Below are 16078 nucleotides of genomic sequence, written 5' to 3' on the forward strand. Positions count from 1 at the left end.
TATGACCATTTATGTGAAGCTGCTTTGACACAATCTACATTGTAAAAGCGCTATACAAATAAAGCTGAATTGAATTGAATTGAATTAATATAATAAACATAATATAATATAATATACTGTAATATAATATAATATACTGTAATATAATATACTGTAATATAATATAATATAATATAATATAATATAATATAATATAATACACTGTAATATGATATAATATAATATACTGTAATATAATATAATATAATATACTGTAATATAATATAATATAATATAATATAATATACTGTAATATGATATAATATAATATACTGTAATGTAATATAATATAATATAATATACTGTAATATAATATAATATAATATAATATACTGTAATGTAATATAATATAATATAATATACTGTAATATAATATAATATAATATAATATACTGTAATGTAATATAATATAATATAATATAATATAATATACTGTAATATAATATAATATACTGTAATATAATATAATATAATATAATATACTGTAATATGATATAATATAATATACTGTAATGTAATATAATATAATATAATATACTGTAATATAATATAATATAATATAATATACTGTAATGTAATATAATATAATATAATATACTGTAATATAATATAATATAATATACTGTAATGTAATATAATATAATATAATATAATATAATATACTGTAATATAATATAATATAATATACTGTAATATAATATAATATAATATAATATACTGTAATATAATATAATATAATATACTGTAATGTAATATAATATAATATACTGTAATATAATATAATATAATATAATATACTGTAATATAATATAATATAATATACTGTAATGTAATATAATATAATATACTGTAATATAATATAATATACTGTAATGTAATATAATATAATATAATATAATATAATATAATATAATATAATATAATATAATATAATATAATATAATATACTGTAATATAATATAATATAATATAATATACTGTAATATAATATAATATACTGTAATATAATATAATATAATATACTGTAATATAATATAATATAATAAATATAATATAATAAAATATAATATACTGTAATAAAATGGGCGATGCGGTGGCGCAGTAGGTAGTGCTGTCGCCTCACAGCAAGAAGGTCGCTGATTCGAGCCTCGGCTGGGATATGTTGGCGAGATTGCTTGTTCTCCCTGCTTTCGCGTGGGTTTCCTCCGGGTGCTCCGAATTCCCCCACAGTCCAAAGACATGTGGTACATGTGAATTGGATAGGCTAAATTGTCCGTAGTGTATGAGTGTGATTGAGTGTGTATGGATGTTTCCCAGTGATGGGTTGCAGCTTGAAGGGCATCCGCTGCGTAAAATATTTGCTGGATAAATTGGCGGTTCATTCCGCTGTGGCGACCCCAGATTAATAAAGGGACAAGGTTAAAAAGAAAATGAATGAATGAATAAATGTTTATTTATTTCATTTTTACCATGACAATTTAAAAGCATATAAATATATAAAACATATAAATTTATTATATTTTTTTATCATGGCAACTCAAAAGCATGATTTTAAAAAGTAATATTTAGTAATTAGAGTAAATATTAAATAGAATATAAAATAGTAATTATATATAGTAAAATAAATAATAATTAGATAAATAGTAACTTTTTTAGAACTTCTTTACTGCAGTTTTGATCAATTTAATGCGACCCAGCTTCAAATGTGTTTTGTTTAAAAACAAATCAAGTTTCTTTTGCTCAAGATAATATTTATTTATTTATTTTTTTATTTATTATTTTATTTTATTTTATTTTATTTTATTTTATTTTATTTTATTTTATTTTATTTTATTTTATTTTATTTTATTTTATTATTTTATTTAATTTAATTTAATTTAATTTTATTTTATTTTGTTTTAATATCAACGCTGAAAATTGTCATACGGCTTCATTTTTATATAAACTATGACACACTATATATTGACAAAGTCCTTTTATTCATCAAGGACACATTGACTGATCAAAAGTGACAGTAAAAATATTTAGATTTTATATAAATTCTGTTAATTTTTTCCCAGAATCTTGGTAAAAAGCATTTTGTTGTGCTGAATAATATTTAAATAAATAAATACAGTTTCCACAAAAATGTTAAGCAGCTCAACTGATAATGATTGATAATAATGAGAAATGTTCATTGAGAAGAAAGCCAGCATATTAAACTGACATCTGAAGGATTGTGTCACTTTGGAGGAATAAATAAGACTTGTTGACCATAAGGCACTTCAAAAACAGTTCAAATCTATAAAGATAATGTTTTTTAATTTTAAACCAGTCATCACTACACTCTTCCTGACTTTATTCCTACTGTTTTGTCATTTCTAGACTCCTATAAAGTGGATGGCCCTTGAGAGCATCTTGTTCCGCAGATACACTCATCAGAGTGATGTATGGAGCTACGGTGAGTTCATGTGCTGCGAGATAAAATGTAAATGCTACACTGGAAGCTGGAGCAGAAGATTCAATAGAAGGGTTCTGTATCTTTAGGTGTGACGGTCTGGGAAATGATGTCATACGGGGCAGAGCCTTACTCTGCGATGCGACCGCAGGATGTTCCTGATCTGTTAGAGAAAGGAGAACGACTCTCTCAGCCTCAAATCTGCACCATTGACGTCTACATGGTCATGGTCAAATGTGAGTCTTCTTATCTTCCATGATGCAAAGTGACAGTGATCTCATGATCCCATAAATCTTCTAGACACACGCCATATTATTAAAAATTCATTTGGAATTTAGAATGTACCTGGAAGTCCTGTATCGGATAAAGATGATTTCTTTATCATTATGTGATATAGGATATAAGTATTGAACACGTCACCATTTTTCTCAGAAAACATATTTCTGAAGTTGCAGTGGATTAGAATTTTTCCCTGGATATATATATATATATATATATATATATATATATATATATATATATATATATATATATATATATATATATATATATATATATATATATATATATATATAAATCTCTATTGGCTTATCTATATTGTTCTCTGTGCAAATATTCAACAGGCTGGATGATTGATGAAAATGTACGTCCAACTTTTAAAGAGCTGGCCAATGAATTCACCCGAATGGCTCGAGACCCACACCGTTACCTGGTCATCAAAGTAAGTCAAACTCCTTCAGTTATTGATGATTTTTTTTTTCTTTTTTTTACCATGTCAATTTTAAAGCATATAAATATATTTTATTTTTGTATTTATTTTTTGTTTGTTTGTTTATTTTATTTATTTGTTTAATTTAATTGTAATTTTAATTAATGACTTATTTCATTTTGTTTTACTTTATTTAAGTTTTTGTTTGTCTATGTATTTATTTAGTTAATTTATTTATTCATTTATTATTTGATGATTTTATTTTATTTTAATTTGATTTGTTTGTTTGTTTGTTTTAGTAGCATGGCAATTTAAAAGCATACAAATATATTTTATTTGTTACTGTATTTTATTTTTTGTTTGTTTGTTTAATTTTTTTTGTTTATTTTTATTTTTTATTGTAATTAATTAATTAATTTATTACATTTTTAGTTTTTTGCTTATTTATTTTTATTTGTTTATTTAATTTTTTAATAACTTAATTAATTAATTTATGTATTATTTCATTTTTTTGTTTATTTTTTTTTTATTTTAACTTATTTATTCGTTTGTTTGTTTTAGTACTATGGCAATTTAAAAGCATATAAATATTTTATTTGTTTATTTGTTTATTTGTTTATTAATTTATTTTTTGTTAATTAGATTTGTTTATATATACATTTTTTTATTTAATTAATTACTTTATTTATTTATTGTTATATTTTTTTTTATTTGTTTGTTTGTTTTATCACCATGATAATTCAAAAGCATGTAAATATTTACTTTACTCATTCTTTAAACTGGTTTAAACCTTTAAACTGGTTTAAACCTTTACCATGTGAATTTTTAAAGCATGCTTTTAAATAGTAATATTTAGGAACACTTTACTAAATAAAGTAGTATATCGTTACTGTCACGTTTGATCAATTTATTGCAACCCAGCTTCAAAAGTGACAACTCGTTTTAAAAAAATTATCCAGCTTCCTTTGCTCAAGATAATAAAAAAATTTACTTCATTTATTGATGATGTAGCTGAATGTGTTTACATGAGTGCTGTTGGTTGATGTTCCACCATCAGGAGGAAGACAGAGCCCCAGACTCAGCCTCAGATGAGACTCATCAGAATGGTACTGAAATAGACATTCTCGGGGTGGCACTGGAGGACCAGGATGATGAAGTCTTGGAGGATGCCATAGATGCTCCACGCTATATAACACCATCTAGAAGCTTCTCTAGACTGCGTATAGATTCTCATCGGGTACGTCATATATTGTTGACCATAATCAATGCATAATGATTTGAAAGTAGAGTAATATATGCTAACATTTGAAAGTTTGGTATGGTTGGATTTGTAATTATTATGCTGACCAAGGCTGCATTTATTTGATCAAAATGCAATAAAACTGAAATGTTATTATAATTTGAAATTAGTGACTTAGTTAAAAAAATCTATTTTTTATTTTTCACTTTTTAAAGAAATCAGAACAATAAACACTTTCAAAAGACAACATAAAACAAAAAGACAGACAATATAAGTGCCATGATCACCGGATACCATCTTATTTACATTAAAAAGTTTTGTTTAATCAGATCCAGTTTTGTAAAGGGTTAAATATGAAAGATAGAAAAGCTCCAGATATATAAATAAAAGCACCCCAATAAAATAAAAACATTAAATTTTTTCTCAATCACTTTCCCCAGTATGAAGAAATTTTATAGGATTGTGGTCTTAAAGGGGTGGTCCACAGTGTATTTTTAAGGCTTGGTTGTGTTCATAAGAAAGCAATGTGTGCTCATTTTTCACTTGTAGAAAATCGCGTTATTTTTTCATACACTGTATCTTACTTTGATTATATACAGCTACTTGGCTAACATGAAAACGACTATCATATTTCCTAGTTCCTCTGAAAGCCCGCCCTCTAGAGGCTCTGATTGGTCAGCTAACATAATGTTCTGTGATTCACGGATTGGCTCTATGTCACCAGGAAAAGCATCACGCCCCTACTAGTACGCACTTTTGCGTTGTGTAAACAGTCATTCAGAGCAGCTGTTAGCATTGTTAGCTGTCTGAATCATTTGTAGCTAAATTGTTAGCAGCGCCAAACAGCATTTCCCTTTGTTTACGTCCTCGCTACAACATACCGTTAATGCTAGAAACTATGCATGTAATAGATCAATTCAAAATCCACAGCTTCGTCTATTATGGTTGGAGCTGCTCCTTCTTTGAAGAGTTTTTGCCGAATCCAGCTCTGAATTGAGAAAGATTCTAGAAGTTGTCCTGTGTCAAATGCTAGGTATATATTTTATAGTTCTCTGGAGCATAATTAAAATTAAACTGTAAGCTTTTCTCTCTTTGTGTGTCGTGTCATTTGGAAGCCCAAAAACAGAAACAGAACAAGCTCTGTGGAAATAGCAGCATTTGGATGCCATTTTAGCTTTCTCTACTACAGTACAGCACTACAGCGCCTCTGGCCACGCCCATTTGTTGCGCGGGTTGTATGCGCTTGCACATAACCTAAAAAGCTAAAAATGTCTCCCTTTGCATTAAACTTGAGCATTATACATTCAGAGATGTTGTTTATGTTCACACAGCTACATTACACATCAACTAAAGCTTCAAATATGACATGGTAGTGGACCACCCCTTTAAAGAAATACAATATCATGCCATTCACCTAGAAATGGAGGATCTTCCTTGAGTCATTTCTTTGTAATGGCCTTTTTACTAGTTGTTAGCAATGTATTAAGGAAATATGTCTCATTTTTTTGGCATTTCTGAAAAATAAATTCACAAGTGCTTAGTTTTAAAATGATTAATTATTTACATTTCCAGATTCAATCCTGTTATTGCATTAATTTCTTTATTCAGATCTTATTCAGTCTCGTGACTTAGTTTTTAATGCATTTTTAAAATAAAAGGACAGTTCAGCCAAAAATTGTCTGATTTGAAAGTTTCTTTCTTCTGTTGAACACAAAAGAAGATATTTTGAGGAATGTTGGTAGCTGGCACACATAAACTTCCATTGTAGGGATAAAAATTACTATAGAAGTCAATGGATGCCAGCAACCAGCATTTTTTCCAAATATCTTCAATTGTGTTCAGCAGAAGACAAAAAGTCAAACACGTTTGGAATAAGTGAAAGGTGAGTAAAGCATAACAGAATTTTAGCTTTTGGGTGAACTTTGCCGTTATTTTTCATTGTCACTCTTCCAGTGTTCACATGATTTTTCATAAATCCTCCTTATATATGCTGATCACTGCTCAAGAAACACTTATTATCATTAACAATGTTGAAAACTGTTAGGCTGTTTATACCAACAAAACTATTATACCATCTTTTGAAGTAGAAAGTCTAATAGAACAGCATTTTGTTTGGAAATTGTAACATTTTTATTGAGTTTTTTTTTTTTGGTCATTTCAGATGCACAATGCTCAGCATATATAACTACACCCCTCACATCTTTTAAATTTATATTTTTAATAGGAAGCTAGACAATATTATATTTGCCCATGTACATTAGTTTAGTCAGTACCGAAGCCAAATCTGGAGCTTATCTAACAAATAACTTAAGATAACGGTCCAAAAACTAGTACATTCAAATTTATGTGTTATATAATATTAAATACAAATTTTAAAAATGAGGAAAAATAAAGAGAAGCAAAAAAAAAGGGCAAACTTTGTTTAAATTTTGTAGGTTGTAATTTATTTTAGCAACATTTTGCTTAAATTTAATTGTATTTTCTTTCAGTTTCTAAATATGTTTGGTGACTAAATTATTATTTTAATAAATATATCTGTTTAATAAATCAGTTTTGTTTAAATGCACCAAAATACATTGGCTATATTCACTGAGAAATGGACAAAATATTAATTTTCAAAATGGGGTGTACTCAGTTATGCTGAGCACTGTAATTGACATTAATTAGAACAAAACAGTAAACAAATAGGAAAAACTACAAGAAGAAAAATATTATTATAAGAATAATAATTGTAATACTATTAATACAAAGGGAAAAGTATAATAATACATTATACATAGATTATCTTATAGCGACCCACGAATTCATCTTAAAATAAATCTACACATAAAAGAGGGACAAAAAGAAAAAATTGTAAAGTTTAGTAACACAAATGTCTTCTATCTCTGTAGAGCAGTTTATTTCATCCAAGTATTAGTTTAAGTATTTTAAGAATTTACATTTCTGACTCCAAACTTGAATGGCGATGTACATGTTCAGACGATCTGTGCAGGCTTTGTGAAAGCATGCATTAGAATACTCTATATTTATGACACTTTTCTTTTTATTGTGACACCAGTCAAGTTTGACTCCATCCACTACTGCTGGATATCTACCTATGACTCCGGGTCTGGAGAGCTCTGTACAGGTCAGTGCTTCACCAAATCATGCCTAACTCCTTTTAATGTTAATATTATTAGTAGTATAATTTATTATATGAATATTTAGATTTGCTTCAATAAAGACAAGTTTATATTTGTCCACCTGTCAGGTTTTGGAGCATATACAGTACATCACCACACTCTCAGAAATAAAGGTGAGCTGTCACTGGGGTGGTACATTTTAAAAAGGTACAAATTTGTACCTAAAAGGTCTATATTAATACCTCAGGGATACATTTTAGTACCTAAAAAGTACAAAAGTGTTCCTCTTAAAATTTTTATATACTAATATATACTTCTGAGGTACCAATATGAACCCTTTAAGTACAAATGTGTACCTTTAGAAAAAGGTACCACCCCAGTGAGAGCTTGTGTACTTTACTTCTGAGAGTGCCTATGGGGCATAAGAATAGGACGTGTGTTTGGTTTTTTGACCACACTTCATTATTATTGTTTATTAATCGTTTGCTGGAAATTAGAACTGAATTTAGAAATAGTTTTGAAACAAATCTTTTGTGCTTAAATTGAATTAAATATGTAGGCTAATGGATGTCTTTAGTGGAGTCATACAACACCGTTTCCTTACTCCACAAAAGTAAAGGAGTAAAGAGTAAAAGTAAAGAGGCCAAATGGAGGAGGCTCATTCTTTATCCTCGCGCTGCAGATGGTCTGTTAAACTGTTTTCTGGCTAGTGAAGCATTCAGTTTTCCACTTACAAGGTCTGTCATGTAAATAACAAATGCGCCATGACTCAATGCAACTGACTCTTAAAGGGAATGGGGGATGAGACTCTGATTGGTTTAATGCACATTGTGCTCAAAACACACCCATAACTCATTAAGAGAATAAGCACAACCCTGGTAAACCATGCGCCATGGTGCAAACCATATTTTTCCATCCTTAAAATAGCAAAAGTGGATTTGAACACGCTCTTAATGCTTTTGTGCTTTAGACTTTGCGCCTAGATCATTAAAATAGAGCCATATATATAAACACAGTTAACCTGCAGTTATATAGTGTATAGATGATGTCTATGTGTAAATGTTACATACAAAATATTGGCCACATTTCCTCAATATATTATTCACCTCGTTTGCTGTAGACTGGATGGGCGTCTCGGTCCCGTCTGGACTCAGCGTGCACTGTTTCTGAGAGCTCGGAGGGACGAGGAGCGCTGGAACTGGAAATGAATGACGACTTCTCATCCGTTGGCAGTCTAAGGAGGGTCAGACATCGTGAAGACAGTGCTTACATGTCACAGCGGGACAGTCTTTCAGGACCACCAGAAACAACCTCCACAGGAACTCAAGGAGAAGAAGACCAGAATGAATATGTGCTGCCTGGATTCGGTGAAAGCCCAGAGAAAGGTTAGAATTAACTTATTAAAAGGGGGCGCTAGGGGGTGGGGGGATGGAATTGTGAGGATGAAATCCAGCTATTTCAATAACAATCCATTCAATCAGGAGTTTTGCTTGAGAGCAAAAGTTTTCCTTGTTTACGTTTTGTAACATACTGTAAGTTAGTCACATAATTTTACCACTATCACCAGTTAAAAGTGCTTGATTTTAGAGTTATTTTACATAAAAATGAAAATGTTATTATTTTTATTAATTATTCCCCTTCATGTCATTCCAAATACCTGAGACATTTTTTAAGCTTCAGAACACCAATGAAGAAATTTGAGAGAAAATCCAAGAGCTCTCTCATCCTTCATAGATCGCAATGGTCTTGAGACATTTAAAGTCTCATGAAAAAAAAAAGAAACAACATTGTCAAAACATTTCATGTGACTTCAGTGGTTCAACTGTAATCATATGAAGATCCAAGAACACTTTTGTGTGCCAATAAACTGTAAAAACGACTTGTTTGCCTGTGCTCTTTAGTGTTTGAACTCTCAGTAATGATTAAATCAAACTGAACTGAGCTAAACTGAACTGAACTGAACTTAAACACTAAAACCTGAACCACACTGTTCTAGTTACTATGACCATTTATGTGAAGCTGCTTTGACACAATCTACATTGTAAAAGATAATATACAAATAAAGCTGAATTGAATTGAATTGAATTGTTCTCATCCGTGCCGGTCAGGGTGCATGTTTACTATGGGCAATACAATGCTTGCATGTTGTGCTGCTGACTCTAATGACAATAGATCATAGGTTCATTAGTTCCATTCAGAAGGGTACATCACTATGCCCTAACCCCTTCGGAAGGTCTCTCTGAACAGATAGGGATGAGCCCTTCCAAACTGAGTGCAGTCTATGATACCAAACAATTCCCCTGCTCAAAGGATCATGGCAGCTAGCTCGTCGCAGCTAGCTCTCTGCAACTCTCACATGGTCACTCACTGAAGCTAAGCAGGGCTGCGCCTGGTCAGTACTGGGATGGAGACCACATGGGAAAGCTAGGTTGCTGTTGAAAGTGGTGTTAGTGAGGCCAGCATGGGGCGGTATACGTGGGTTCTAATGCCCCAGTATAGTGAAGGGGACATTATACTGCTCAGTGAGCGCTGTCTTTTTGGATGAGACGTTAAACCGAGGTCCTGACTCTCTGTGGTCGTTAAAAATTCCAGGATGTCCTTTGAAAAAGAGCAGGGGTTTCACCCTGGCATGCTAGCCAAATCTGCCCACTGGCCTCTGTCCATCATGGCCTCCTTACCATATCCATATCATAATTGGCTTCATTACTCTCCACCAATGAGCTGGTGTGTGATGTGCGGTCTGCCGCAAAATAGCTGCCGTCGTGTCATCCAAGTGGATGCTGCACACTTTTGGTGGATGAGGAGATTCCCCCTATGTGTAAAGCACTTTGAGTGTCCAGAAATGCTCTATATAAATGTAAGTAATTATTAATTATTATTATTATTATTATTATTGCAAAATCCTTCATTCCAAAATGCCCTTTGAAGTGGCCAGTTTCGAGCACTTTGGTATGAAATGACACTTCAAAATGGCAGCCCTGATTTTTTTCACTGTGAAGTGTCCTTTAGAGGTTGATGTATCCTGATATAACTGGCCATAGTAAACAATTTTACTGATTTATGGTGCACAAAAGTTTTTTTGGATCTTCATCTGATTGCAGTTAAATCACTGATTTCACGGGGAATGATTTTACAATGTTTTTAGTTCATTTTCTGGACTTTGAATGTCTCTGGACCATTGCTGTCTATGGAGGATGAGAGAGCTCTCATAATAATCACATCTAAAATATTTAAATGTGTCTTCTGAATATGAACGAAGGTCTCAGAGGTTTGAAATGAGTTGAGGATGAGTAATTAACGACAGAATTTTGGTGAACTAACCCTTTAACATGACTTCATACATCATAATCCCATTGACAACAACTTTGCCTGCAATATTTGTCCCAGTAACACCATCACACCTTTAGAAAAAAAACAACAGCTTTAACTCATGCATAAGGGCCATTCTTCAACTACGGGCACTTTTAGCCTTGTGAAGTTGAGTAAAAAAACTTGAAAAATGTACTATCATAGCCTCATAAGTTTAAACTAATTGTCTAGTTTTAAGATCTGTAAGTGGACAACAATGAAAACTGATTTTGACACGTAAAAGGAGGTTAAATAATATGAAAAATATATAATAGAAAGCTGGTAAATTTTTTAAAAACAGGCTTTATTGTTAGTTTAACAAAGAAAGAGGAATTTTGAACAAAATTATATATATTTTTGGAAATATGATCAAAGGACATAAAAGTGCCCGTAGTTGAAGAATTACCCGTAAATAAGCTTCCATACTTATAAATACCTACATGAACATTTTTCCTTTTATGGTTTTCTTTAGAAACTCTTCTGTTCACATCATCACGTTCAACGCTTTCTCAAAAGAGACTCTCGAGAGGTCATTCTGGAGACTTTCTGGAAGCCAACAGAGGTGCTGGTGAAGAATACGAGTACATGAACAACCAGACGCTCTCTCTCAGCCACATACCAGGACAGCTAAAAGAGTACAATCAACGAGCGCCACGAAACCGCAGCGCCTCCTTTAACCCTGGCGGGATGTACAGCAACCACAAACCCAGCAGACCTAGTAAGAGGTCATCGATCGAGGGCTCGGAAAGCAGCGGAGGACTCTCTCAATCCTCAACTGACCAGAGGAGTCACAGCGATGGAGATTTCCTCTCCAGTGAAGCAGAATACACAGATGGGGATCTGGAGGTGGAGTACGAGTACATGGACATCCGTGGTGCAGGAGGACCAGCAGCAAACATGCTGCTCAAACTTCACCTCCCGAGACCCGTTTCCAATCCTCCTCTCAGAAGATCTCCAGAAGATGATGATGAAGATGAAGATTATCAGTACAGCAACCATCAGCCCCGGTTGAGAAACTCGCTCAGAGTGCAGGGCGGTGGAGGAGAAGCGTATGAATATGAGGATATGGACTCACTGGCTGCAGGCGGAGCTTCGGGAGCTGAATATCAGAATCTGGATGGAGAAGATGAGGAAAGGGATGAAGATTGGTCTGGAGGACCTCGTAGCCCGGGACCGTATGTACAGGTGCACGCTGGGACCAATCATAATGCTTTTGATAACCCTGATTATTGGCACAGCAGATCATTTCATAAAACTAAAGCTGTCCGCACGTAGAAACGGAAACAGCTTGAAGGAACTTCATGCAAATGATCAAATGTTCTGGATGGTTTTCAGAAATGCACTTCATACTGCTATGAGTCCAGGGGAAAAAAACTGATGCGATGTATTTTGATGTAAATTGTATTGTTGTTGTAAAATAATGGGGCATTAAAAGGTTAGTAGTGCTGTTAAAATCAACAGTGTGAAATCAAAATGGACAATGTTTATTTTGCTAGCGCATATTGTTATTCCAACCTGATCTCACGAGGAAACGTAACTATTTTACGTTGTGTCAGTTTAGTAGCTAATTCGTACAAGTTCAGTCTTATGAAAATGTACGATTTTAAAAAGAAGCCCACCCCTAAACCCAACCATCATTGGGGGATCAGCAAATCGTACTCAATTGTATGAAAAACGATTTTATACAAATTAGCCGCTAAATCAATAAGTTATGAATTGGCGTGAGATAGCGTTAATCCAATGCATTTGGAGTGATGGTGCTTCTGTTGACGTCAGGTCAACCACTCACACATTATTTTTAACCATGCCCCATTTGCAATTTATATAAGGGAATGATGCGCAAAATGTAAGCCCCGCCCCCTTTTCAATAGTCCTTTTAAGTTGAAAGTACATCAACTTCCGGTACGCGCAGACTTTAAACGAGTAATCGTGACTTATCGCATACAAAGCTAAATTTGCAAGTGTGATTATTATGAATATATAAATACATCTATGCGTATCTACATGTATAGAAAATGTTTGTTTATATTTAGATTATTATAACCCAAAATTATATATCATGCTAGAATATATGAAAATTAGTATATACACATGCATATGAGTACATTTGTATTGTCACGTAAGTGTTTGAGACAACAGAGGCGAGGATCCACGTGCGGTTTATTAACAAGCATAGTCAGGCAGGCAACAATCAAGACTTGGGGAAACAGGAACTTGCAGGAAATCCTGAATTGTAGTCAAAAGCAGGGCGAATGTTAAGTACAGACAGCAAAGAATCAAGTTAAATCGTAAAACAAGGCAAAGATCAAAACAATGGAAGGCAAGACGAGGATAGCGCTTGCGTGATGCTCTAAACATAAACAAAACAGCAACGTTGTTCTTCTAGTTTTATGACTGATGCCGCGGTCACGCTAGAGTTTGAACATGCAAAGTTCTGTCATACGGCACTGCGAAAAGGGGCGGGATTAAAGAAGAGGATTAGACATTTAAAAAAGTGAACGATTGGTCCATATTTTAAATTTCTGTACAGAGAGGTCATGTTTTGATCTTTGATTGGTCTCACACAACCACATGATGCGATATTGCAGGTCAGAGTTCACCAAGGTTGAACTTTCTAAATCAGCCAACTGCAAAACTTGTCGCACGAGCTTGCATTTCCAGTCTGTCACATTAGCGTGCTTATGGAATGGAAGTCTATAGGGAGAGAAGTGCAGCGTAACCCCGGCATAATAGTGCATTACAGCCTTCTATCTTTCAAATGGACCAGACACTCCTGATTCCTGATTGACCTACATACCCACAGACAATCACTCTTGGTTAAACCAGTAACTGGTTCAGAGACTTCATTGAGTTTCCTCCTTCCACCCTTAGTACTCTTGGTGAGACTCAGCAACAATGTGTGTGTGCTGTGTTTATGGTGCATCTAATTAGTCCTGAACAGCTTTAACTGTGTGTGTTTGCAATCAAGGCCAGGTGTGTGAGTGAAGCGCATGATGGGATTTGTAGTGCAGATGAATGTGAGTGTTTTCCAGCAATCTGCAAGAGCAACACTACTGGTGATCATATGCATAATAAATATACACAATACACACACACTTATTATGTACATACAACTTTTATTTTGTACTTGATTAGTCACGGTTATTGTTAAACAGCGCTAGTTGAAATAGCATAGCAGCTTTGTTCTTGTATATATATGTGTGTGTGTGTGGTGGTGGAGGTACTAGAATGACCAGATGCATAGCTACACGTTGAATGCACTGATATTTACATATGAATGAATGCGTGTGTGTGTGTGTACGGTACGTGTGCGGTGGCTGTCAATGTTCTGTCAGTGCCAAGTTTGTGTAACTCATCAAGCCATGTGTTTGTGGATTTAAAAGTGAGTGTTGTGCTAAATATGTTTTTAGTGTGTTTATGAAGTGCCCTATTCAGCCAACAGCTGTTAATGCTACTCTATATGCTAAATCACTGTGCATCTGTTCTTTAAAAACAATGTAATGTTTGAAAAGTGTCAAATCTGTTGTATATACATGTGGAATTTATACGGTTATCATTTGATGATGCTAGTTGAACAGCATATTTGTTGAATTTGGGTTGACTTTTTGCTTTGAGAGGTGTTGTCCGTGCCTTCTGAACAAACCCTAATGAAGTACTTGTGTAACGTTTCAAATGGAATGGCCAGTAAACAAGCTTTTACAACAGAACTATAGTTTTGTACACACACATATCAGACTAAAGTATTTTCTAAACTTTGTAATAGATTTTTTTATTCACTGTTTGTTAACTACTTGTATCTTACACTTTTAATAAAAGGTTTGTATATAAATATGAATCAACATTTGAAACCTTCACTTTCAGACATACACCCTATTTTATGTCTGTCATTTATTCATTTTCTTTTGAGCTTAGTACCTTTATTAATCCGGGGTCTGAACTGCCATTTTATCCAGCACATTTTTTATGCAGCGAATGCCCTTTCAGCTGCAAACCATCCCTGGGAAGCATCCACACACACTCATTCACACTCATGCACTAAGGACAATTTAGCTTACCCAATTCACCTGTAGCACATGTCTTTGGACTGTGGGGGAAACCGGAGCACCAGGAGGAAACCCGCTCCAACGCAGGGAAACTCCACATGCAAACTCCACACAGAAATGCCAACTGACACAGCCAAGGCTTGAACCAGCTACCTTCTTGCTGTGAGGCGACAGCACTACCTACTGCTCCACTGCATCACCCCCTATTTTATTTATTTCATTTGGTAGTGTCACAACACATTATTCCTTCAAATTCTTTTCGGCTTAGTCCCTTTATTAATCTGGGGTCGCCACAGCGGAATGAACCGCCAACTTATCCATTATATGTTTTACTAAGCGATTGCCCTTCCAGCTGCAACCCATCACAGGGAAACATCCGTACACACACATACACTACGGACAATTTAGTTTATTCAATTCACATATACCACATGTCTTGTAGGGGAAACTGGAGCACCTGGAGGAAACCCGCTCCAACGCAGGGAGAACATGCAAACTCCACACAGAAATGCCAACTGACCTGGCTGGGGCTCAAACCAGCAACCTTCTTGCTGTGAGATGATTGCCTATATTAAATTAGTTATTATTTAGTTTTTATATTTTTTGGTCGATGGCTATTTATTTTATTATATTTATATGTATTTTAATTAATGACATTAATATTTCTATAATCAATCCATATCGCCAGCAAAGCTTTAAAGTAGGACATTTTAGTGTTAAATCATAATAAAGTTTAAAAAAAACATGTTAGCAATAATATAAAACAAGCAATTATGCCAAAAGATACTAGTAATATGTTAGCAATGTGCTAAAATGCAATTGCCATGTTAAAATATGCTAGTGAAATGTTAGCAATCTGCTAAAACATGTTACCAGCGTGCAAATGCTTTGCAGCATGTCAATAGAGCAATAGAGCATGCAAATACTTCAAAAACTGAAAACCAAACTTCCCTCGTGAGGCACATTCTCAAACAATGTTTATCTTGGTAAACTTTTAACATAGATAAACTATACAAATTGTGCTATTTTTCTTACTGATTGCTTATTAATAGTTAGTTTTTTAAATAATTATCTTATTTAATATTTATTAATTTAATAAATGTATTATTAATTAATTAATTTATTAATTTTATCGTTCTA

General features: G+C 33.2%; 1 protein-coding gene across 4 annotated transcripts in view; it reads left to right on the plus strand.

Annotated features, from left to right (window-relative positions):
* erbb3a (erb-b2 receptor tyrosine kinase 3a) overlaps positions 1-14730 on the plus strand; it is a 65992-nt gene extending 51262 nt beyond the window's left edge. For 3 of the 4 annotated variants that reach the window (XM_073952696.1, XM_005165701.5, XM_005165702.5), the window contains 7 exons: positions 2404-2479; positions 2566-2712; positions 3100-3197; positions 4243-4422; positions 7484-7552; positions 8668-8932; positions 11368-14730. In XM_073952696.1, coding sequence (XP_073808797.1) covers positions 2404-2479; positions 2566-2712; positions 3100-3197; positions 4243-4422; positions 7484-7552; positions 8668-8932; positions 11368-12170 — 1638 coding nt within the window. In that variant the 3' untranslated portion in view covers positions 12171-14730. 4 annotated transcript variants of the gene reach the window in all.
* Positions 14731-16078: the final 1348 nt, after the last annotated feature.

The sequence above is a fragment of the Danio rerio genome, chromosome 6, assembly GCF_049306965.1.
Source record: "Danio rerio strain Tuebingen ecotype United States chromosome 6, GRCz12tu, whole genome shotgun sequence".
Taxonomy (NCBI): Eukaryota; Metazoa; Chordata; class Actinopteri; order Cypriniformes; family Danionidae; genus Danio; species Danio rerio.